Source organism: Salmo salar, chromosome 16 (assembly GCF_965601325.2).
Source record: "Salmo salar chromosome 16, fSalSal1, whole genome shotgun sequence".
Taxonomy (NCBI): Eukaryota; Metazoa; Chordata; class Actinopteri; order Salmoniformes; family Salmonidae; genus Salmo; species Salmo salar.
The window spans coordinates 74,502,501-74,525,000 of NC_138306.1; the positions used below are offsets into that span (position 1 = coordinate 74,502,501).

General features: G+C 48.8%; 3 protein-coding genes across 4 annotated transcripts; all 3 read right to left on the minus strand.

The window, feature by feature from the left end:
• Nucleotides 1-262: 262 nt before the first annotated feature.
• LOC106574671 (uncharacterized) lies at nucleotides 263-4,453 on the minus strand. The gene is made up of 2 exons (XM_014150670.3): nucleotides 1,419-4,453; nucleotides 263-1,234 (listed from the first exon to the last, which is right to left on the minus strand). Exons 1-2 carry the CDS (start codon nucleotides 1,552-1,554, stop codon nucleotides 738-740), a joined length of 633 nt encoding a protein of 210 aa, XP_014006145.1. The 5' UTR covers nucleotides 1,555-4,453; the 3' UTR covers nucleotides 263-737.
• Nucleotides 4,454-4,563: 110 nt separating this feature from the next.
• On the minus strand, nucleotides 4,564-6,733 carry LOC106574672 (uncharacterized). Its single transcript, XM_014150671.3, has 4 exons — nucleotides 6,342-6,733; nucleotides 5,359-5,442; nucleotides 5,050-5,178; nucleotides 4,564-4,949 (listed from the first exon to the last, which is right to left on the minus strand). The coding sequence occupies exons 1-4, from the start codon at nucleotides 6,706-6,708 to the stop codon at nucleotides 4,663-4,665; spliced, it is 867 nt and encodes a 288-aa protein (XP_014006146.1). The 5' UTR covers nucleotides 6,709-6,733; the 3' UTR covers nucleotides 4,564-4,662.
• Nucleotides 6,734-7,528: 795 nt separating this feature from the next.
• LOC106574670 (uncharacterized) lies at nucleotides 7,529-21,522 on the minus strand. 2 transcript variants are annotated; one of them, XR_014380971.1, is made up of 4 exons: nucleotides 17,988-21,522; nucleotides 17,797-17,899; nucleotides 7,981-9,800; nucleotides 7,529-7,863 (listed from the first exon to the last, which is right to left on the minus strand). XR_014380971.1 is itself a non-coding variant. In XM_082962910.1 (2 exons), exon 1 carries the CDS (start codon nucleotides 11,838-11,840, stop codon nucleotides 9,873-9,875), a length of 1,968 nt encoding a protein of 655 aa, XP_082819036.1. In that variant the 5' UTR covers nucleotides 11,841-13,868; the 3' UTR covers nucleotides 7,529-7,863; nucleotides 7,981-9,872. The 2 variants fall into 2 exon arrangements, 1 of the variants encoding a protein (XP_082819036.1); XM_082962910.1 differs by lacking the exons at nucleotides 17,797-17,899; nucleotides 17,988-21,522 and having other exon boundaries at nucleotides 7,981-13,868.
• Between the last annotated feature and the right edge of the window lie 978 nt (nucleotides 21,523-22,500).

Genomic DNA, 22,500 nt, shown 5'->3' on the forward strand with positions numbered 1-22,500 from the left:
AAACTCTCTTCATGTCACCCACACACGCGCAGCAGAAATCGCAATCACTGTGTTATGTCAGGCAAAACTTCTCAAATCCTATACCGTTTATTAAAAGTGTATAAACTCCGTAATGAGAAAGAGGACTGTGTCTGATTATAGCTGAGATGTCAACAGTGTCTGAGACACTCCTGTTATTGTCCACAATGTCCATGATGACAGGTGTTTCCCTGCTAAAGATGGTGGGTGTATAACTAAATACAGGAGGAACCCTTTCCACCAATTAAAAGGTTTAACAAATCTTTATTCATCACTTACACAATTAGAGTCACAGAGCATTTCTTTTAATTATACAGAATTTAAAAAGAATACTAAACATATTTCAAGGCGATTGTTTTGCTTTACTAATGTATAAAAAGGTGATATGTTAGTGTGCAAAATTTCAATCCGTTTATATTTTAGTTTTAATTCAGTCCCTGATAGAGGACAATATCCATCAGACATCCTTCCTTTAATATCTCCTCGTCTTTTTTCATCCTTCGTTCCCTACAGAGGATATTAGGCCCAGCTGGGTCTGTGCCTTCTGCAGTTCCATCGCTATAGCAACCAGAGGCCGCTCAATCTTTCCCGGGTCCGATGATGGCGATGATGCCACTTCCTGTTTCTTTGTGCTTGACGGGAACAGCTTCATGCCCAAACCCAGTCCGAGACCCACCCTTACACTGCCAGGCCTCGTCCCTATTGGGCCACCTGTCCCACTAAGCCCCTCCCCTAAACCCATTCAATTTATGCCCTGTCCTGATTGGCTCTGCTTCTCTATGCCCGGCTCCTATAGATCCAGCCCCTTCTGTCACCTCCCCTCTCAGCTTACTCTCCTCCAATCGATGTAGTCTATGGTTCTGCTCTCTACTGTTCTGAACGAGATGATGTAACACAGCCATCATCCTCCCATAACTTTCTGCTCCCTCCTGTCTGATCTGCTGTAGTGAAGAATTCATCCTCCCCTCTCGTTCTGTTACCTCCTCCTTCAGCTCCACTAGGCCTCGATGGAGCCTTGGGCTCGCCTGCTCTGCCTGCCCCCGACAAACTGCCTCGATGGCGGGCAGGCACTGCTGACAGACTCCCGGGGTTCCACAGCGTTGCTCCAGGGCTTCCATCAGCATCATATCCCTCTGGTGGGAGTCCTCCAGAGCCACGAAGAGTTTGTTCCAGCGAGAGAGGTCTGTAGCCTGGCAGGTGGTCACAGGGGAGTCCCCTGGAGGGAGAGAGAACCAGACCCCACACTGTCAATCAACAGTCAGCCCTACAGGCCACCTCTAGAATGTAGGTCTCAGGTGATCAAGTGAAACAGAGAGAGAAAAGGGGGAGCAGGTCAAGGAGAGAAACTGAGAGACAAAAGAACAAGGGAAGAAATGAAGGAGTGAAAGAGAGAGACGTACCGTCCTGTTGGTCCTGTGTAATCTCGTTTTCGTAGTTGTCCGCGTAGTTCACTTCATATTCCTCCGCGTTCACACACACCAACACACACACACAGCAGAGCACACACACCACATGCCAGACCCTGTTCAACAACATGCTGCCGCTCCGAGTCTGTGTGTGTCAAAGAAAACTGTTCCAGAAAAGATCGTCCCGTTGCCAGTGGTACTCCAGAGGTCTTGTGCTGTATTCTCTCTCTCTCCTCTCTCTTTCTCTCTCTCTCTCTCTCTCTCTCTCTCTCTCTCTCTCTCTCTCTCTCTCTCTCTCTCCTCTCTCTAAAGTTGACTAGACTGAGCCCACGATTGTCTGGGCTGACTCTTATACACCAGGAGAAGGGGAGGAGAGAAAAGGGGGATAAAGTGGGGGAGGGCGTGTGAGTAATGCTTGTGTGGAGGTTGCATGTTACACCACCATGTTACCACCTGTACTGTGGCCTGAGAGAGGGAGGGGCAATCTGCAGGGTGGAGGGGCAATCTGCAGGGTGGAGGGGCAATCTGCAGGGTGAAGGGGCGCCACTGGTGGTACTTTTACAGCAGGACACAACACCTGCACAGAGAGAGGAAGAGAGAGAGGGAGAGAGAGAGGGAGAGAGGGGGAGAGAGAGAGAGAGGGAGAGAGAGAGAGGAAGAGAGGGGGAAAGAGAGGGAGAGAGGGGGAGAGAGAGAGGGAGAGAGAGGGAGAGAGAGGGAGAGAGAGAGGGAGAGAGGGAGAGAGAGAGAGGGAGAGAGAGAGGGAGAGAGAGAGGAAGAGAGAGGGAGAGAGAGAGAGGGAGAGAGAGATAGAGGGATGCTGAGAACGAGACAAAATATGTTTCACCTGCTGATCCCAGAAGGGACTTTAACAGCCACAAAACACGAAGCTAAATATATCAGTGTGGACCTCCTCCCTGGGCCTGCAGGTCATCACCTTGCTAACAGGGGAAACACATTTACCAGCAGATGACAGACGTTTGTTAACACCCTGCTGACCATGTCTGTCCTCTAACGGGGGGGTGGAACATGTCTGTCCTCTAACAGGGGGGTGGAACATGTCTGTCCTCTAACAGGGGGAGGAACATGTCTGTCCTCTAACAGGGGGAGGAACATGTCTGTCCTCTAACAGGGGGGGAGGAACATGTCTGTCCTCTAACAGGGGGGTGGAACATGTCTGTCCTCTAACAGGGGGAGGAACATGTCTGTCCTCTAACAGGGGGGAGGAACATGTCTGTCCTCTAACAGGGGGGTGGAACATGTCTGTCCTCTAACAGGGGGGAGGAACATGTCTGTCCTCTAACAGGGGGGTGGAACATGTCTGTCCTCTAACAGGGGGGTGGAACATGTCTGTCCTCTAACAGGGGGGAGGAACATGTCTGTCCTCTAACAGGGGGGTGGAACATGTCTGTCCTCTAACAGGGGGGAGGAACATGTCTGTCCTCTAACAGGGGGGTGGAACATGTCTGTCCTCTAACAGGGGGGTGGAACATGTCTGTCCTCTAACAGGGGGGTGGAACATGTCTGTCCTCTAACAGGGGGGTGGAACATGTCTGTCCTCTAACAGGGGGAGGAACATGTCTGTCCTCTAACAGGGGGGTGGAACATGTCTGTCCTCTAACAGGGGGAGGAACATGTCTGTCCTCTAACAGGGGGGTGGAACATGTCTGTCCTCTAACAGGGGGAGGAACATGTCTGTCCTCTAACAGGGGGGTGGAACATGTCTGTCCTCTAACAGGGGGGTGGAACATGTCTGTCCTCTAACAGGGGGGAGGAACATGTCTGTCCTCTAACAGGGGGGTGGAACATGTCTGTCCTCTAACAGGGGGAGGAACATGTCTGTCCTCTAACAGGGGGGAGGAACATGTCTGTCCTCTAACAGGGGGGTGGAACATGTCTGTCCTCTAACAGGGGGAGGCACATGTCTGTCCTCTAACAGGGGGGGAGGAACATGTCTGTCCTCTAACGGGGGGGTGGAACATGTCTGTCCTCTAACAGGGGGGAGGAACATGTCTGTCCTCTAACAGGGGGAGGAACATGTCTGTCCTCTAACAGGGGGGGAGGGCATCCTAACATCCACTACTAAGCCTTAGAGAGAGAGAGAGAGAGAGGGAGAGAGAGAGAGAGAGAGAGAGAGAGAGAGAGAGAGAGAGAGAGAGAGAGAGAGAGAGAGAGAGAGAGGGAGAGAAACCGGGAGAGAAACAGAGGAAGGAAGAAACAGAGGGAGAGAGAAACAGAGGGAGAGAGAGAGAGAGAGAGACATAGGGAGAGAGATAGAGGGAGAGACATAGGGAGAGAGATAGAGGGAGAGAAACAGAGGGAGAGAGAGAGAGAGAAACAGAGAAACAGAGGGAGAGAAACAGAGAAACAGAGGGAGAGAGAGAGAGAGAAACAGAGAAACAGAGGGAGAGAAACAGAGAAACAGAGGGAGAGAGAGAGAGAGAGAAACAGAGGGAGAGAGATAGAGAGAGAAACAGAGGGAGAGAGATAGAGAGAGAAACAGAGGGAGAGAGATAGAGAGAGAAACAGGGGGAGAAACAGAGGGAGAGAAACAGAGAAACAGAGGGAGAGAGAGAGAGAGAGAAACAGAGGGAGAGAGATAGAGAGAGAAACAGGGGGAGAAACAGAGGGAGAGAAACAGAGAAACAGAGGGAGAGAGAGAGAGAGAGAAACAGAGGGAGAGAGATAGAGAGAGAAACAGGGGGAGAAACAGAGGGAGAGAGATTGAGAAACAGGGGGAGAAACAGAGGGAGAAGAACAGAGACAGAAAAACAGAAGGAGAGAGGGAGACGCCCGGTTGGGTAGACCAGAGAAAGGGAGAGGCTAAGAATATGACTTAAAACAATAACAACAGTCATATAAAACTTAATGAGTGAGTAAAACCGTGCTATGAATAGCCCAGTGACCTCAGGCATTGTTAACATATAAATGAGAGTTGTTCAACATTGTGATTTGGCCCCCTGCCTCTGGTCTTCAATATTGAGGGGTGGAGAGAGGAAGCAGTTCGGTAGTGTACTGTTCAGTATAGTGTGTGATTTAGCGTTGTTTCTGGTGTATTGTCACTTAGTAAACCTGGCTCACAATGATAACTCTTAGATCTTTACATCTTAGCGTTACAAAAGACGTGCGATTCTTCTCCCCTTTTTCAAGATGTGTTTATTGATCGTAAGATGGCTCCACGAGGCCCTGACATACAAACTCTTCTTCACATGAGACCATCACAGTATTTCTGATGTTCTCACACGGTGAAAAGCAGGAAGCCACTGAAGATGTTTTGATTCTTTGTGTCGTCATAGAGCCTATAGCTCGCAGGCAGTCGCATGTACACCACATCTCCCTGCTCCAGCTCCAGAATGACTCCATTAGATAAATGGACCCAGTATCCATGGCTATTGTAATGAAAGTTAGACATGATCGCCTGCCCATTCTTTAACATGTATATACCCATGTAATCTGAACCACGCCCATGTTGAGCAGCGGTGAATCTGATGTAGTAGACTCCTCTCACTGGTGCTGTGAAGGCACCTGCAGCAGAGGACAAGAAGAGAGGGGTCAACTCTTTACTTTTCTCCACTTCAATTCTGGCACACGGAAGGACACCTCTGGACAGAAACAGGTAGCGTACCTGTAATCGGGCTGTAGGCCTTGCCGATGTTGGTGATGACTCTGGTGTAGACCAGGTTGGCATCAGTATTGAAGGGACCTATGGGTCCATTATTCAAACCAGCAGCAGAGAAAGCCACTTTTGGTCTGTCTGTGAACACAGGAGAGGAAACACACAGTCCCACTTAGAGAGCATTCACTCTGTTCTGTCCCCACGATGATGGTGCAGTGGGATGCTCCGTGACTGAAACAGCAGCAGGGTGATACGTTAGATGTGAGCCATGTGATCTGTAGCTCTTCTCTCAATGGCCGGGTGTGGATCTTTCATTACCTGTGTTCTGTCTCTTCAGTTCCTCAACATCATTCCTAATGGTGGTCAGCTCTCTCTCACTGGTGCTCAGTCTGGCCTCCAGGGCTGAAGAAGATCAAAGACACATCAATTTTCCACCAGCAAATTATGAAATATGTTTTGAGGTTTAGTAATGATATTGATTCAACTAATATATACTGAACAAAAATATAAACGCAACATGTAAAGTGTTGGTGCCATGTTTCATGAGCTGAAATAAAAGATCCCAGAAATGTTCCATGCTCGCAAAAAGCTTATTTCTCTCAAATGTTGTGCACAAATTTGTTTACATCCCTGTTAGTGAGCATTTCTCCTTTGCCAAGATAATCCATCCACCTAACAGGTGTGGCATATAAAGGAGCTGATTAAACAGCATGATCATTACACAGGGGCACCTTGTGCTGGGGACAATAAAAGGGCACTCTAAAATGTGCAGTTTTGTCACAACACAATGCCACAGATGTGGACATTCCTGCAGTCAGACCAGAGCTGTTGCCAGAGAATTGAATGTTCATTTCTCTACCATAAGCCGTCTCCAACGTTGTTTTAGAGAATTTGGCAGCACATCCAACCGGTCTCACGACCGCAGACCACGTGTAAAAACGCCAGCCCATGACCTCCACATCCGACTTCTTCTTCATCTGAGGGATCTTCTGAGACCAGCCACCCGGACAGCTGATGAAACTGAGGAGTATTTCTGTCTGTAATAAAGCCCTTTTGTGCGGGAAAAAAACTCATTGGGCCTGGCTTCCCAGTGGGCCTGGGAAGGTATAGGCCCACACACTTGGGGGCCAGGCCCACCCATGGCTGTGCCCCTGCCCAGTCATGTAAAATCCATAGATCAGGGCCTAATGAATTTATTTAAATTGACTAATTTCCTTATATTAACTGTAACTCAGTAGAATTGTTGAAGTTGTTGCATGTTGCAGTTATATTTTTGTTCAGTATATATAGACCAATGTTACCTGCATTCTCTTTCTCCAGTTCCGCCACTTTGGCCTTAGTGACCATCAGCTCGATTCTTAGGTCCATCACTATGTTCTTCTGTGTCTCTACCTCACCCTCACAGGCTGTCACTCTGCCCTCCATGGTCCTCAGCTTCTCTCTCTGCTCCATCACCATGTCTCTCAGCGCCTTCATCTCATCCCAGATGTCAGGTTGCATGGTCGTACATTCGCTGGTCACCTCTGTAGCTTCGGTCCCTCGGCTCTCTCTCCCTGCACTGTGTCCCTGTTGAGTGATGCCACTCTCTCTGACCCCTCCACTCTCCTCCTGAGTCCATGCCCCAGACAGACAGAACAACAACACCAGCAGATCTACAGCACCCCTCATTCTGATACAATACCTGTTCAGATATGATGCACTTTATGAGGCTCAGACCCCCGACTTATATACACACAGCTCAGTTAAGCAGTAAGTGTACAAGAGACACGTCATTAAAAGGTCAAGGTTAAAACAAGAAGATTTGATCACATTTTGGGGCTGTTCAGCTCTATCAATGTTGTATAAGACTGTGAGACGTCTGCACCTGTTGTTTAGTGAAGGATCCCTGACGTCAGCTGATGTCAACTACCTGCTGCTATCGGGTTGGAATGTTGTTGCGCTTAATAGCAGGGTGCTTTTTCACACCGAAATGGGAATGTTTTGGTGACGGAATGTTGTTGCTCTTCCTTAAAAAACAATAGTGTGTGTTTGACTGTGTGTCTACGTGTTCTTTCCTAAGCAGCACATGCACGGGAGACAGGTCACTCAACGGAGAAATGGAAACTACAGGGACATTCTGATAAGACTGGCCTCGCAAGCAGGTCAACTCAGTACGTGTTGTATAAGACCGTGAGAAGGCTGCAACTGTTGTTTAGGAAATGATCTATAACGAACTGAACCAGAATTCTCTCCTACATACAGCTCACTAACAGTATTTACAATTGACTAACCGTACAACATAACATACTAACAATTTGGAAAGTGTGTGTAGTAGGTTTAACAAAATAGCAGGATGTAAATGAAGATATTTCAATGTTTTAGCATAGTTTTTATGTTTTGTCCTTTACTGCAAACACCTGACCCATAATGACGACCCTTCGGTCTTTGGATCAGTACTTTACAAAAGATGCACAATTCTACTTGTTTTCAAGACGTTTTTATTGATAGAAGTAAGAGGAGCCATTTTGACTCACATTAGACCATTACAGCATCCATGATGTTCTCACACAGAGAAGAGCAGGAAGCCACTGAAGGTGTTGTGATTTACTCTGCTATCAACGAGCCTGTTCCCTAAAGAGAGACCCATGTACACCACATCCCCTTCCTCTAGCTCAAGGCTGAGTCCATCAGACAGTGTCTCATAACCTCCAGCATTATTCCCAGGGCTGTACATGATGCTCTGCCCATTCTTGGACCTGGATATACCCATGAACTCTGAACTCCCAGTATGAGCAGCGGTGAATCTGATGTAGTAGACTCCTCCCACTGGTACTGTGAAGGCACCTGCAGCAGAGGACAAGAAGAGAGGGGTCAACTCTTTACTTTTCTCCACTTCAATTCTGGCACACGGAAGGACAGACAGAAACAGGTTTCTCCCGGCTGTCACTCGGTGAAAGTTACCTGTAATCGGGCTGTAGGCCTTGCCGATGTTGGTGATGACTCTGGAGTATACCAGTGTGGTTTCAGTATTGAATGGGCCTACAGCTCCTGAATCAGTGAAACCAGCAGAGAAAGCTACCTTTTGGTCTGTTTGTGAACACAGGAGAGGAAACACTGTCCCAGTTAGAGAGCATTCACTTTGTTCTGTCCTTTAGATGATGTACACTACATGACCAAAAGTATGTGGACACCTGCTCGTCGAATATCTCAGTCCAAAATCATGGGCATTAATATGGAGTCTGTCCCCCCTTTGCTGCTATAACAGCCTCCACTCTTCTAGGAAGGCTTTCCACTAGATGTTGGAACATTGCTTCCATTCAGCCACAAGATCATTAGAGAGGTCGGGCACCGATGTCGGGCGATTAGGCTTGGCTCACAGTCGCCGTTCCAATTCATCCCAAAGGTGTTCGATATGGTTGAGGTCCGGGCAGGCCAGTCAAGTTATTCCACACCGATCTCGACAAACCACTTCTGTATGGACCTCGCTTTGTGCATGGGGGCATTGTCATGCTGAAACAGGAAAGGGCCTTCCCCTAACTGTTGCCACAAAGTTGAATGCACAGAATTGTCTAGAATGTCATTGTATGCTGTAGCGTTAAGATTTTCCTTCACTGGAACTAAGGGGCCTAGCCCGAACCATGAAAAACAGCCCCAGACCATCATTCCTCCTTCACCAAACTTTACAGTTGGCACTATGCACTCAGGCAGGTAGCGTTCTCCTGGCATCCGCCAAAGCCAAATTTGTTTGTCGGACTGGCAGATGGTGAAGCGTGATTCATCACTCCAGAGAACGCATTTCCACTGCTCCAGAGTCCAACTGCGGCGAGCTTTACACCACTCCAGCCGATGCTTTGCATTGCGCATGGTGGTCTTAGGCTTGTGTGCGGCTGCTGGGCCATGGAAACCCATTTCATGAAGCTCCCGACCAACAGTTATTGTGCTGACGTTGCTTCCAGAGGCAGTTTGGAACTCAGTAGTTAGTGTTGCAACCGAAGACTTTGCTACGCACTTCAGCACTTGGCAGTTCCTTTCTGTGAGCTTGTGGCCTACCAGTTCGCGGCTGAGCCGTTGTTGTTGCTAGACGTTTCCACTTCACAATAACAGCACTTACAGTTGACCAGCGCAGCTCTAATAGGGCAGAAATGTGATGAACTGACTTGTTGGAAAGGTGGCATCCTATGACGGTGGCACGTTGAAAGCCACTGAGCTCTTCAGTAAGGCCATTCCACTGCCAATGTTTGTCTATGGAGATTGCATGGCAGTGTGCTCAATTTTATACACTTGTCAGCAACGGGTATGGCTGAAATAGCAGAATCCACTAATTTGAAAGGGTGTCCACATGCTTTTTTTTTAATATGTAGTGTATATCCGAACAACAACAGAGACAGGCCTTAGATGTCAACAATCATGTGAGAAATAACTCCTCTCTCAATGACTGATTCTGGATCCTGAATGACCGTTGTTTTACTTGAAACCTCTTCAGCTCCATAGTCGTTTTAAAACAAATCTCTGTGGTCAGCTCCTCTCACCGGCAGTCTGGCCTCCAGGGGTAGAAGGAGATTCAAATCATTGTATTTTTACATATTTATTTCCACATATAACAACATCCCTTCCTTTCATTACCTGTGTTCTGTCTCTTCAGTTCCTGAACATCATTCCTAGGGGTGGTCAGCTCTCTCTCACTGGTGCTCAGTCTGGCCTCCAGGGGTTCTTTTGGGGGGGGGGGGGGGGGTATATATTAGGATCCCTATTAGCCGCTGGAAAACCATCAGCTACTCTTCCTGGGGTCCACATGAAACATGACATAATGCATAGTACAGAACATTATTAGTCAAGGACTGAAATGCATACATTTAAAACAGCCTACATATCAGCACATACACACAATATCTAGGTCTAAAACATAGTACAGTGCAAATTACAATACAATCTATATAAAATATTTTGTGAAATATTGATTCAACATATAGATATTTATCTGCATTCTTGTTCTCCAGTCCATTATTGGTGACCATCAGCTCCACCCTAATGTCGGTCACTGTGTTTCTCTGCTCCTTTGCCTCAGCCTCATTGGCTGTCAGTCTGACCTCCATATTCCTCAGCTCCTCTCTCTGCTCCACTACGATGGTTCCCAGGTTGTGCACCATGTTCCTCAGCTCCTCTCTCTGCTCCACTACGATGGTTCCCAGGTTGTGCACCATGTTCCTCAGCTCCTCTCTCTGCTCCACTACGATGGTTCCCAGGTTGTGCACCATGTTCCTCAGCTTCTCTCTCTGCTCCACTATGATGGTTCCCAGGTTGTGCACCATGTTCCTCAGCTTCTCTCTCTGCTCCACTACGATGGTTCCCAGGTTGTGCACCATGTTCCTCAGCTTCTCTCTCTGCTCCACTACGATGGTTCCCAGGTTGTGCACCATGTTCCTCAGCTTCTCTCTCTGCTCCACTACGATGGTTCCCAGGTTGTGCACCATGTTCCTCAGCTCCTGTCTCTGCTCCACTATGATGGTTCCCAGGTTGTGCACCATGTTCCTCAGCTTCTCTCTCTGCTCCACTACAATGGTTCCCAGGTTGTGCACCATGTTCCTCAGCTTCTCTCTCTGCTCCACTACAATGGTTCCCAGGTTGTGCACCATGTTCCTCAGCTTCTCTCTCTGCTCCACTATGATGGTTCCCAGGTTGTGCACCATGTTCCTCAGCTTCTCTCTCTGCTCCACTACGATGGTTCCCAGGTTGTGCACCATGTTCCTCAGCTTCTCTCTCTGCTCCACTATGATGGTTCCCAGGTTGTGCACCATGTTCCTCAGCTTCTCTCTCTGCTCCACTACGATGGTTCCCAGGTTGTGCACCATGTTCCTCAGCTTCTCTCTCTGCTCCACTATGATGGTTCCCAGGTTGTGCACCATGTTCCTCAGCTTCTCTCTCTGCTCCACTATGATGGTTCCCAGGTTGTGCACCATGTTCCTCAGCTTCTCTCTCTGCTCCACTACGATGGTTCCCAGGTTGTGCACCATGTTCCTCAGCTCCTCTCTCTGCTCCACTACGATGGTTCCCAGGTTGTGCACCATGTTCCTCAGCTTCTCTCTCTGCTCCACTATGATGGTTCCCAGGTTGTGCACCATGTTCCTCAGCTCCTCTCTCTGCTCCACTACGATGGTTCCCAGGTTGTGCACCATGTTCCTCAGCTCCTCTCTCTGCTCCACTACGATGGTTCCCAGGTTGTGCACCATGTTCCTCAGCTTCTCTCTCTGCTCCACTACGATGGTTCCCAGGTTGTGCACCATGTTCCTCAGCTTCTCTCTCTGCTCCACTACGATGGTTCCCAGGTTGTGCACCATGTTCCTCAGCTCCTCTCTCTGCTCCACTACGATGGTTCCCAGGTTGTGCACCATGTTCCTCAGCTCCTCTCTCTGCTCCACTACAATGGTTCCCAGGTTGTGCACCATGTTCCTCAGCTCCTCTCTCTGCTCCACTACAATGGTTCCCAGGTTGTGCACCATGTTCCTCAGCTCCTCTCTCTGCTCCACTATGATGGTTCCCAGGTTGTGCACCATGTTCCTCAGCTTCTCTCTCTGCTCCACTACAATGGTTCCCAGGTTGTGCACCATGTTCCTCAGCTTCTCTCTCTGCTCCACTACGATGGTTCCCAGGTTGTGCACCATGTTCCTCAGCTTCTCTCTCTGCTCCACTACAATGGTTCCCAGGTTGTGCACCATGTTCCTCACCTTCTCTCTCTGCTCCACTATGATGGTTCCCAGGTTGTGCACCATGTTCCTCAGCTTCTCTCTCTGCTCCACTATGATGGTTCCCAGGTAGTGCACCATGTTCCTCAGCTTCTCTCAGCTCCACTACGATGGTTCCCAGGTTGTGCACCATGTCTCTCAGCTCCTTCATCTCAGTCCAGATGTCACGGGCGGTGGTGGTCTGTTCGTTGGTCGTCTCTCCATCTGAACCTCACTCACCCTGCTCTCTCCCTGCACTGTGTCCCTGTTGAGTGATGCCACTCTCTCTGACCCCTCCACTCTCCTCCTGAGTCCATGCCCCATACAGACAGAACACCCTCCACTCTCCTCCTGAGTCCATGCCCCAGACAGACAGAACACCCTCCACTCTCCTCCTGAGTCCATGCCCCAGACAGACAGAACACCCTCCACTCTCCTCCTGAGTCCATGCCCCAGACAGACAGAACACCCTCCACTCTCCTCCTGAGTCCATACCCCAGACAGAACACCCTCCACTCTCCTCCTGAGTCCATGCCCCAGACAGAACACCCTCCACTCTCCTCCTGAGTCCATGCCCCAGACAGACAGAACACTCTCCTCCTGAGTCCATACCCCAGACAGACAGAACACTCTCCTCCTGAGTCCATACCCCAGACAGACAGAACACCCTCCACTCTCCTCCTGAGTCCATGCCCCAGACAGACAGAACACTCTCCACTCTCCTCCTGAGTCCATGCCCCAGACAGACAGAACACCCTCCACTCTCCTCCTGAGTCCATGCCCCAGACAGACAGAACACCCTCCACTCTCCTCCTGAGTCCATGCCCCAGACAGACAGAACACTCTCCTCCTGAGTCCATACCCCAGACAGACAGAACACTCTCCTCCTGAGCCCATGCCCCAGACAGACAGAACACTCTCCTCCTGAGCCCATGCCCCAGACAGACAGAACACTCTCCTCCTGAGTCCATTCCCCAGACAGACAGAACAACAACACAAGCAGAGCTACAGCACCCCTCATTCTGAAACAATACCTGTTCAGATATGAGGCCCAGACCCCCGACTTATATACACACAGCTCAGTTAAGCAGTAAGTGTACAAGAGACACGTCATGAAAAAGTCAAGGTTAAAACAAGAACATCAGATAAGTTTCATTTTTGGGCTGGACTGTTTTATTGATTTTGTAGAAATCAATAAATGTGGCTCAGCAGGTAGCGCATGGCACTTGCAAAACCAGGGTTGTCGGTTCAATTCCCACGGGGGACCAGTACATAAAGAGTATTAAATATATGCACTCACTACTGTAAGTCACTGTTTGCTAAATTACTTTACTATATAATAACTTGCTTGGTGAAGGATCCCCTGATGTCAGCTGTGGTCACCTACCTGCTGCTAGCGGGTTAGACAACAGTCTGCTCAATCAGACATAGAAATGATTCACCGACTATTTTAGATGGGAATGTTTTGGTGGCGTCATGCCGTTGCTCTTCCTGCACGATCCAATAAGCATGTGTGTGTTGTGTGTGTACATACCTGACTGTGTCCCCCTTCCTCACCAGTACGTGTACAAAAGACAGGTCACTCAATGGAGATGTGGAAAGTATGACCAAGGACTTCCAGATAAGGTTCACCTCACCACAGGTCTACTCATGTTGTAGAAGACCGTGAGAAGTAACTGTTGATGCATAAAATATCTCCGATACCGAACCAGAATTCTCACCTACATGTAGCGTAATAAAAGTATTTACAATTGATTAACTGTACAACATGCTATTTAGAATTTTTTGAAAGTTTGTATACTATCAAATGTTATTTCCCCAAAAGCTTTGTCCGTGTGTGTGTGTGTGCGCAAGGGCAGATCTGGGGTTCATATTTCCTCAGCCACACAGGATGTCCATAAAACCTCTCACCAGGAGGCCTCTCTCTCACGGTTCGGAGTCGGACCTCCGTGCTGACGTTCCATTGTCACAGGAAACAGTTATTTTGACCGGGAACGCCACAGGAAAACCAGGAATACGGACAGCCATGGACGGATTTAAGACTCCGACTTCTCATTTGGCTCTAATACAGGCCCTCAGAGAGGGCGGGTGTGCGCGCACACACACACACACACACACACACACACACACACACATCATAGTCTGAACAGGGTCCAGACCGGGAACAGAGCAGCCATAGAGTCAGAGCTCTGAGAAACATCACACTGCACCAGAGCCTCATTATCAGTTTAATATGATTCTAAATCATTCCAGATGATCTAATATGATCTGAGTTAATAATGAAACACCATTATAATCTCACTGAAACAACCCTGTCAGGTTCAGAGACATGCAAGTCAAACCTCAATAGTTAACGTGTGTGTGTTCTGTGTCCCAGTAACCCAGAGTAACCATGTAGATCTCAGCACCAGCAGATCGAGGCGGAGCTGTCGTGTGCGTGTGTGAGTGTGTGTGTGTGTATAGCTGTCCTCTCAGGCAGGGTCAATTGAAAACATCTGTAGACGGAAACATTTACACGGTTTAGCCTGGTGGGACCATATTCAAGGCTGAAAGTGTGTGTGTATGTTTATTTCTATGGAATAAGTACGACATGTTGCCGTATGGAAAATGACCTCAACCTATAGGGGTGAAGGGTCACACACACACACACACACACACACACACACACACACACACACACACACACACACACACGTATTACATATGCAACAAAATGCCACCTCTCTTGATCACACATACTGTTTTCAGACGACACAATACATCATTGTTCCTCCATTTCTAAGTCTCCAGATAGACACAGTCTATAGCAACCATATAGATCTACACCACCATATACAGTAACCTACATACATATACATCTAGATAACCTCCACATACTGTAGGTCACCACCATATACAGTAACCTACATACATATACATCTAGATAACCTCCACATACTGTAGGTCACCACCATATACAGTAACCTACATACATATACATCTAGATAACCTCCACATACTGTAGGTCACCACCATATACAGTAACCTACATACATATACATCTAGATAACCTCCACATACTGTAGGTCACCACCATATACAGTAACCTACATACATATACATCTAGATAACCTCCACATACTGTAGGTCACCACTACATACAGTAACCTACATACATATACATCTAGATAACCTCCACATACTGTAGGTCACCACCATATACAGTAACCTACATACATATACATCTAGATAACCTCCACATACTGTAGGTCACCACTACATACAGTAACCTACATACATATACATCTAGATAACCTCCATATACTGTAGGTCACCACTACATACATGGATATGTAACTCCCTTAAAGAGTACATGGAAGCTCTGATAGACACATACAGGTTATGACAGGACAGTAGATATCAACATCTAAGACATCCCTACCACTGATGACTGCATAGTAGCACATCCTCTTACTCTTCCTGGATTAGCCGGTACGCTTGTGTCCACCAACAACACTGGTGAATGGTCAATACAAGCCTGCTCCAGTTTATAGACGGCCCCTGTAGCTGTGTTGCCCTTCACCACTACGACTGAGACATTGGACCAATCTGAAGTGACACCCTATTTTCCCTAGTGCACTACTTTAGGTCAGAGCCTTCATTTAGGACCTAGCCATGGTAGCTGATGTTTTGGCAGAGAAGAGCTGTTCACAACTCAAACCCACAATATAAAACGCACGCTTTTCATACAAACAGTTCCACAGTCAGCCTGTTCAGTCAGCTACAGGACCACCTGCAGGCTGACCGGTTGTCTGGCTGGTTTCTAAGGGCTGGTTGGTTGTTGAGAGTTGGTTGGTTGTCGAGTTCTCGTTGGTTGTCGAGGACTCGTTGATTGTTGAGCAGTCATTGGCTGCTAAGGGTTTGATGGTTTCCTGGTTGTTTGTCAAGGGCTGTCTGTTGCCTGGTTGGTTTGTAAGGGTTGGTTGGTTACCAGGTTGGTGGTTGATGACTCATTGGTTGCTAAGGGTTCGATGAGTTCCTGGTTGGTTGTCAACGGTTGGCTTGAGTTCTCATTGTTTGTTGACGACTCATTGGTTGCTAAGGGCTGGCTGTTTGTCCGGTAGGTTGCTAGAGATTGGTTGGTTACCTGATTGGTTGTCGAGGGCTGGTTAGTTACCTGGTTGGTGGTCGAGGACTCATTAGTTGTTCAGAACACATTGGTTGTCTGGTTGGTTGCCTTGTCGGTGGCTAAGGGTTGTCTGGTTGGTTGTTGAGAACTCGTTGGTTGTTGATGAGTCATTGGTTGCTAAGGGTTTGAAAGATTCCCAGCTGGTTGTAAAGGGTTGGCTGGGGGCCTGGTTAGTTGCTAAGGATTGGCTGGTTGCCTGGTTAGTTGTTAAGGGCTGGTGAGTCGCTAAGGGTTGGCTGGTTGCCTGGTTAGTTGTTAAGGGCTGGTGAGTCGCTAAGGGTTGGCTGGTTGCCTGGTTAGTTGTTAAGGGCTGGTGAGTCGCTAAGGGTTGGCTGGTTGCCTGATTGGTTGTTTAGGACTCGTTGGTTAATGGAAGTCATTACTGGCCTGGTTGGTTTGTAAGGGTTGGTTATTTACCTGGTTGGTGGTTGAGGACACATTGGTTGTTGGGGACCCATTGGTTGACTGGTTGGTTTGTAGCGGTTGGCTGGTTACCTGGTTGGTTTCTAGGGGTTGGCTGGTTGCCTGGTTGGTTCCTAGGGGTTGGCTGGTTGCCTGGTTGGTTCCTAGGGATTGGCTGGTTGCCTGGTTGGTTTCTAGGGGTTGGCTGGTTGCCTGGTTGGTTCCTAGGGATTGGCTGGTTGCCTGGTTGATTTCTAGGGATTGGCTGGTTGCCTGGTTGGTTCCTATGGGTTGGCTGGTTGCCTGGTTGGTTCCTAGGGGTTGGCTGGTTGCCTGGTTGGTTCCTAGGGGTTGGCTGGTTGCCTGGTTGGTTTCTAGGGATTGGCTGGTTGCCTGGTTGGTTCCTAGGGGTTGGCTGGTTGCCTGGTTGGTTCCTAGGGATTGGCTGGTTGGTTTGTAGGGGTTGGCTGGTTGCCTGGTTGGTTTCTAGGGGTTGGCTGGTTGCCTCGTTGGTTCCTAGGGGTTGGCTGGTTGCCTGGTTGGTTTCTAGGGATTGGCTGGTTGCCTGGTTGGTTTGTAGGGGTTGGCTGGTTGCCTGGTTGGTTTGTAGGGGTTGGCTGGTTGCCTCGTTGGTTCCTAGGGGTTGGCTGGTTGCCTGGTTGGTTTCTAGGGGTTGGCTGGTTGCCTGGTTGGTTTGTAGGGGTTGGCTGGTTGCCTGGTTGGTTTCTAGGGGTTGGCTGGTTGCCTCGTTGGTTCCTAGGGGTTGGCTGGTTGCCTGGTTGGTTTCTAGGGATTGGCTGGTTGCCTGGTTGGTTTGTAGGGGTTGGCTGGTTGCCTGGTTGGTTTCTAGGGGTTGGCTGGTTGCCTCGTTGGTTCCTAGGGGTTGGCTGGTTGCCTGGTTGGTTTCTAGGGATTGGCTGGTTGCCTGGTTGGTTTGTAGGGGTTGGCTGGTTGCCTGGTTGGTTCCTAGGGGTTGGCTGTTTGCCTGGATGATTGTTGAGTACTAGCAGACCAAAATGGAAATAAGTCTGACTTTATATATGATTTTTGCCTAATAAACTAATCTAAACTAGTTGGTTAGTTGGTTGCTAAGATTTGGCTGCTTGTCTGGTTGTTTGTCAAGGACTTGCTGGTTTTTGAGGACCCGTTGGCTGCCTGGTTGGTTGCTAAGGGTTGGCTGTTCGCCTGGTTGGTTGATAGGGGTTGGCTAGTTGCCTGGATGGTTGTCGAAGACTCACATGTTGCTGAGGGCTGGGTGGTTGTTACGGGTTGGCTGTTTGCCTGGTTGGTTGCTAAGGGTTGGCTAGTTGCCTGGTTGGTTGTTGAAGAGTCACAGGTTGCTAGGGGCTGAATGGTTGCTAAGGGCAGGTTACCTGTGGAGGGTTGGTTAGTTTCTAAGTGCCAGTTGTTATTGTAGCAGATCAGAGGGGGAGCGCTACAATGAGAGAAAACAAAAAGTGGTTAACACACACACACACACACACACACCCCTGGCCAGTTGGGTGTGTAGGTCCTGTGTGAGCTGGTAACACTGAGCGTAGTAGCTACCCTGGGCTTCTACAAAGTCAGGCAGACTTCTCAAATGGGCAGCCTGCAACAGACAGGGTAGAACGAGAGAGTGAGCAGGTATCTTGTGTTAATACCAGTCTATGTGAATGTGTGTGTGTGTTGGTACATACATGTGTAGTGTTGATTCCCTCCAGCAGTAGTCTGGTGATCTCTGACTGTCGGCCAAACACAGACTGAGAGATCCTCAGCTCCATCTCTGCCTGAGAGACTTCCTGGGCCCACATCTGACAGCGTTGGATAGAGATACATAGGATCAACCAATGAGAAGACATACAGGAACAGGACCAACCAATGAGAAAACAGACAGGAACAGGACCAACCAATGAGAAGACATACAGGAACAGGACCAACCAATGAGAAAGCAGACAGGAACAGGACCAACCAATGAGAAAACTGCTAGTCCATTTTCATCATATGGTTCAGTCTTACTGTGTTCTGCTACCTGATGTTAAAACAATTGTGTGGGAGTGTGCATGTGTATATGTGAGGACTGACCTTCAGCCATCTGACTGGTAGGAAGCTGAACATGTAGAGACATGAGCTACATACTCCTCTCCTAATGGGCTAGCATTTAGACCATGAGAAAGAGAACGGGAGAGAGAGAAAGAAACAGAGGGAGAGAGAGAGAATGAGAGAGAAAGAGAGACAGAGACACAGAGTGAGATAGAGAGAAATAGCGAGAGATAGAGAGAGATAGAGAGATGAGAGAGAGATGAGACTTGACTTTTGATGCTGTGCATTGTTGACACTCTTGGAAACCTAAAGGCACACCTCCTATCCTGGCCCAACTACGCATAAATCGTTCAAGTCACCATTGACCCTTCATTAAGTCCGAGTAGGTCCAATGGATAGCAACTGTCGTCCAGCCTGACACATAGAACAAGCTCAACTTTAAATCGCATGAAAGCCAGTGAGGGCTATGGCAAAAACTGAGTTTTCTTTAAAAACAAATATTTGACAGGGCACCAGGTGTACTTGCTACTGTGATTCCTGAAATGCAGAGCCTTTCGGAGTATTTTGAGATTCAACATTTTTAATTTGTTACATTTTTTGCTAGCTCAGCTGGTTAGCAAAGGGTCAATTCATGAGGTCAGCGGTGTGAGGTCAGCGATATGAGGTCAGCAGTGTGAGGTCGGCAGTGTGTGGTCGGCAGTGTGAGGTCGGCAGTCTGTGGTCGGCAGTATGAGATCGGCAGTCTGTGGTCGGCAGTGTGAGATCGGCAGTCTGTGGTCGGCAGTGTGAGGTCGGCAGTCTGTGGTCGGCAGTATGAGGTCAGCTGTAAGTGGTGGGCAGTATGTGGTCGGCAGTATGTGGTCAGCAGTATGAGGTCGGCAGTGTGAGGTCAGCAGTGTGAGGTCGGCAGTGTGAGGTCGGCAGTCTGTGGTCGGCAGTGTGAGGTCGGCAGTGTGAGGTCGGCAGTCTGTGGTCAGCAGTGTGAGGTCGGCAGTGTGAGGTCGGCAGTGTGAGATCAGCAGTCTGTGGTCAGCAGTGTGCGGTCAGCAGTATGAGGTCGGCAGTGTGAGTTCGGCAGTGTGAGGTCGGCAGTGTGAGATCAGCAGTCTGTGGTCAGCAGTGTGCGGTCGGCAGTATGAGGTCGGCAGTGTGAGGTCAGCAGTCTGTGGTCAGCAGTGTGAGGTCAGCAGTATGTGGTGGGCAGTATGAGGTCGGCAGTATGTGGTGGGCAGTATGAGGTCAGCAGTCTGTGGTCAGCAGTGTGAGGTCAGCAGTATGAGGTCAGTAGTATGTGGTGGGCAGTATGAGGTCGGCAGTATGAGGTCAGCAATCTGTGGTAAGCAGTATGAGGACAGCAGTATGAGGACAGCTGTATGAGGTCAGCAGTATGAGGTCAGCAGTATGAGGACAGCAGTATGAGGTCAGCCGTATGAGGTCAGCAGTATGAGGTCAGCAGTATGAGGTCAGCCGTATGAGGTCAGCAGTATGAGGCCAGCAGTATGAGGACAGCAGTATGTGATCAGCTGTATGTGATCAGCTGTATGAGGTCAGCTGTATGAGGTCAGCAGTATGAGGTCAGCTGTATGTGATCAGCAGTATGAGGACAGCAGTATGAGGTCAGCAGTATGAGGTCAGCAGTATGAGGTCAGCTGTATGAGGACAGCAGTATGAGGTCAGCAGTATGAGGACAGCAGTATGAGGTCAGCAGTATGAGGACAGCAGTATGAGGTCAGCAGTATGAGGACAGCAGTATGAGGCCAGCAGTATGAGGACAGCAGTATGAGATCAGCTGTATGAGGCCAGCAGTATGAGGTCAGCAGTATGAGGACAGCAGTATGAGGTCAGCAGTATGAGGACAGCAGTATGAGGACAGCAGTATGAGATCAGCTGTATGAGGCCAGCAGTATGAGGTCAGCAGTATGAGGCCAGCAGTATGAGGTCAGCAGTATGAGGCCAGCTGTATGAGGTCAGCAGTATGAGGTCAGCAGTATGAGGTCAGCAGTATGTGTGTTCTCTCCCGAGCCTTGCTGTCTGCTTCCTGTGCCTTTCTCAGTCTGGCCTTCACAATGTCCAGATCTAACCGCTTATTCACCAGCTGCCTGCGCTCATTCTACACACACACACACACACACACACACACACACACGTCAGAGTTTATTTGTGTTACAATAGTGTGTGTGTGTTGTGATGTGTGTACCTGTATGACTGTCAAATCAAATCAAATCAAATGTATTTATATAGCCCTTCTTACATCAGCTGATATCTCAAAGTGCTGTACAGAAACCCAGCCTAAAACCCCAAACAGCAAGCAATGCAGGTGTAGAAGCACGGTGGCTAGGAAAAACTCCCTAGAAAGGCCAAAACCTAGGAAGAAACCTGGAGAGGAACCAGGCTATGAGGGGTGGCCAGTCCTCTTCTGGCTGTGCCGGGTGGAGATTATAACAGAACATGGTCAAGATGTTAAAATGTTCATAGATGACCAGCATGGTCAAATAATAATAATCACAGTAGTTGTCGAGGGTGCAACAAGTCAGCACCTCAAGAGTAAATGTCAGTTGGCTTTTCATAGTCGATCATTGAGAGTATCTCTACCGCTCCTGCTGTCTCTAGAGAGTTGAAAACAGCAGGTCTGGGACAGGTAGCACGTCCGGTGAACAGGTCAGGGTTCCATAGCCGCAGGCAGAACAGTTGAAACTGGAGCAGCAGTACGGCCAGGTGGACTGGGAACAGCAAGGAGTCATCATGCCAGGTAATCCTGAGGCATGGTCCTAGGGCTCAGGTCCTCTGAGAGAGAGAAAGAAAGAGAGAATTAGAGAGAGCATATTTAAATTCACACAGGACACCGGATAAGACAGGAGAAATACTCCAGATATAACAGACTGACCCTAGCCCCCCGACACATAAACTACTGCAGCATAAATACTGGAGGCTGAGACAGGAGGGGTCAGGAGACACTGTGGCCCCATCCGATGATACCCCCGGACAGGGCCAAACAGGCAGGATATAACCCCACCCACTTTGCCAAAGCACAGCCCCCACACCACTAGAGGGATATCTTCAACCACAAACTTACCATCCTGAGACAAAGCCGAGTATAGCCCACAAAGATCTCCGCCACGGCACAACCCAAGGAGGGGCACCAACCCAGACAGGAAGACCACGTCAGTGACTCAACCCACTCAAGTGACGCACCACTCCTAGGGACGGCATGAAGAACACCAGTAAGCCAGTGACTCAGCCCCTGTAATAGGGTTAGAGGCAGAGAATCCCAGTGGAGAGAGGGGAACCGGCCAGGCAGAGACAGCAAGGGCGGTTCGTACCTGTATGACTGTATTCCTGGTCAGTAAACCTACGTAGAGGAGACAGGAAGTTGATGTCTGTACTCTGGATCAGCTTTTTGTTCGCCATCCCGATCTGCCTCTCCAACTCCCCACACTTAATCAGAGTACAGTAGGGTGTGTGTCGCCCCAGTTCCAAGGCAGCGTCCATCATGTTTTCAGTCAGCAGCTCGTGGGGGTTGGCCTCTCAGGGGCGCTCCAATCCAGACCTTTATACAACAAGTCCTCTAAACGAGCTCCTTAAAGGGTTCAGAGATCAGGGGCTCCGATTGCTGACCAGCGGCTTGGTTCACTTGAGCACAATTAATTTATTATTATTATTATATCTTGTGACATCTAGCTATATATGTTAGGCACATCTTTTATTTAGTTAACTAGGCAAGTCAGTTAAGAACAAATTCTTATTTTCAATGACGGCCTAGGAACAGTGGGTTAACTGCCTTGATTTTGATTTGTTCAGGGGCAGAACGACAGATTTGTACCTTGTCAGCTCGGGGATTTGATCTAGCAACCTTAACGGTTACTAGCCCAACACTCTAACCACTAGGCTACCTGCCGCCCCAAACACACAACTGTCATCTCCGCTACTACGTAACTGAATCAGATCGACATATAAATCGACCCTTGGAGATCACTCTCCCTCACCTGAACTGCTCGGTTGGTAAACGCGCCCGCATCCACTGCGAGCCTCGTGATATCCATGTGGTCGGTCGCTCTCCTACGGCTTAACGAGCTAGGCTAGCAGCCGTGGATAGCTATACAAATACATCTCTTCTAACCGGATTACTGAGACCGTAAACAACGACCATTCTAGAAACACAGAGTATGACTA

Bases quoted from the DNA above. Each gene is read 5' to 3' on its own strand.
- LOC106574671 (XM_014150670.3), bottom strand. From the start codon at position 1,554: ATGTTGTTGAACAGGGTCTGGCATGTGGTGTGTGTGCTCTGCTGTGTG. The intron at 1,235-1,418 runs GTACGTCTCTCT...CTCTCCCTCCAG, and splicing joins TACACAGGACCAACAGGACG to GGGACTCCCCTGTGACCACC.
- LOC106574672 (XM_014150671.3), bottom strand. From the start codon at position 6,708: ATGAGGGGTGCTGTAGATCTGCTGGTGTTGTTGTTCTGTCTGTCTGGG. The intron at 5,443-6,341 runs GTAACATTGGTC...GATCTTCTTCAG, and splicing joins ACTGGAGAAAGAGAATGCAG to CCCTGGAGGCCAGACTGAGC. The intron at 5,179-5,358 runs GTAATGAAAGAT...CTGTGTTCACAG, and splicing joins ACTGAAGAGACAGAACACAG to ACAGACCAAAAGTGGCTTTC.
- LOC106574670 (XM_082962910.1), bottom strand. From the start codon at position 11,840: ATGGTGCACTACCTGGGAACCATCATAGTGGAGCAGAGAGAGAAGCTG.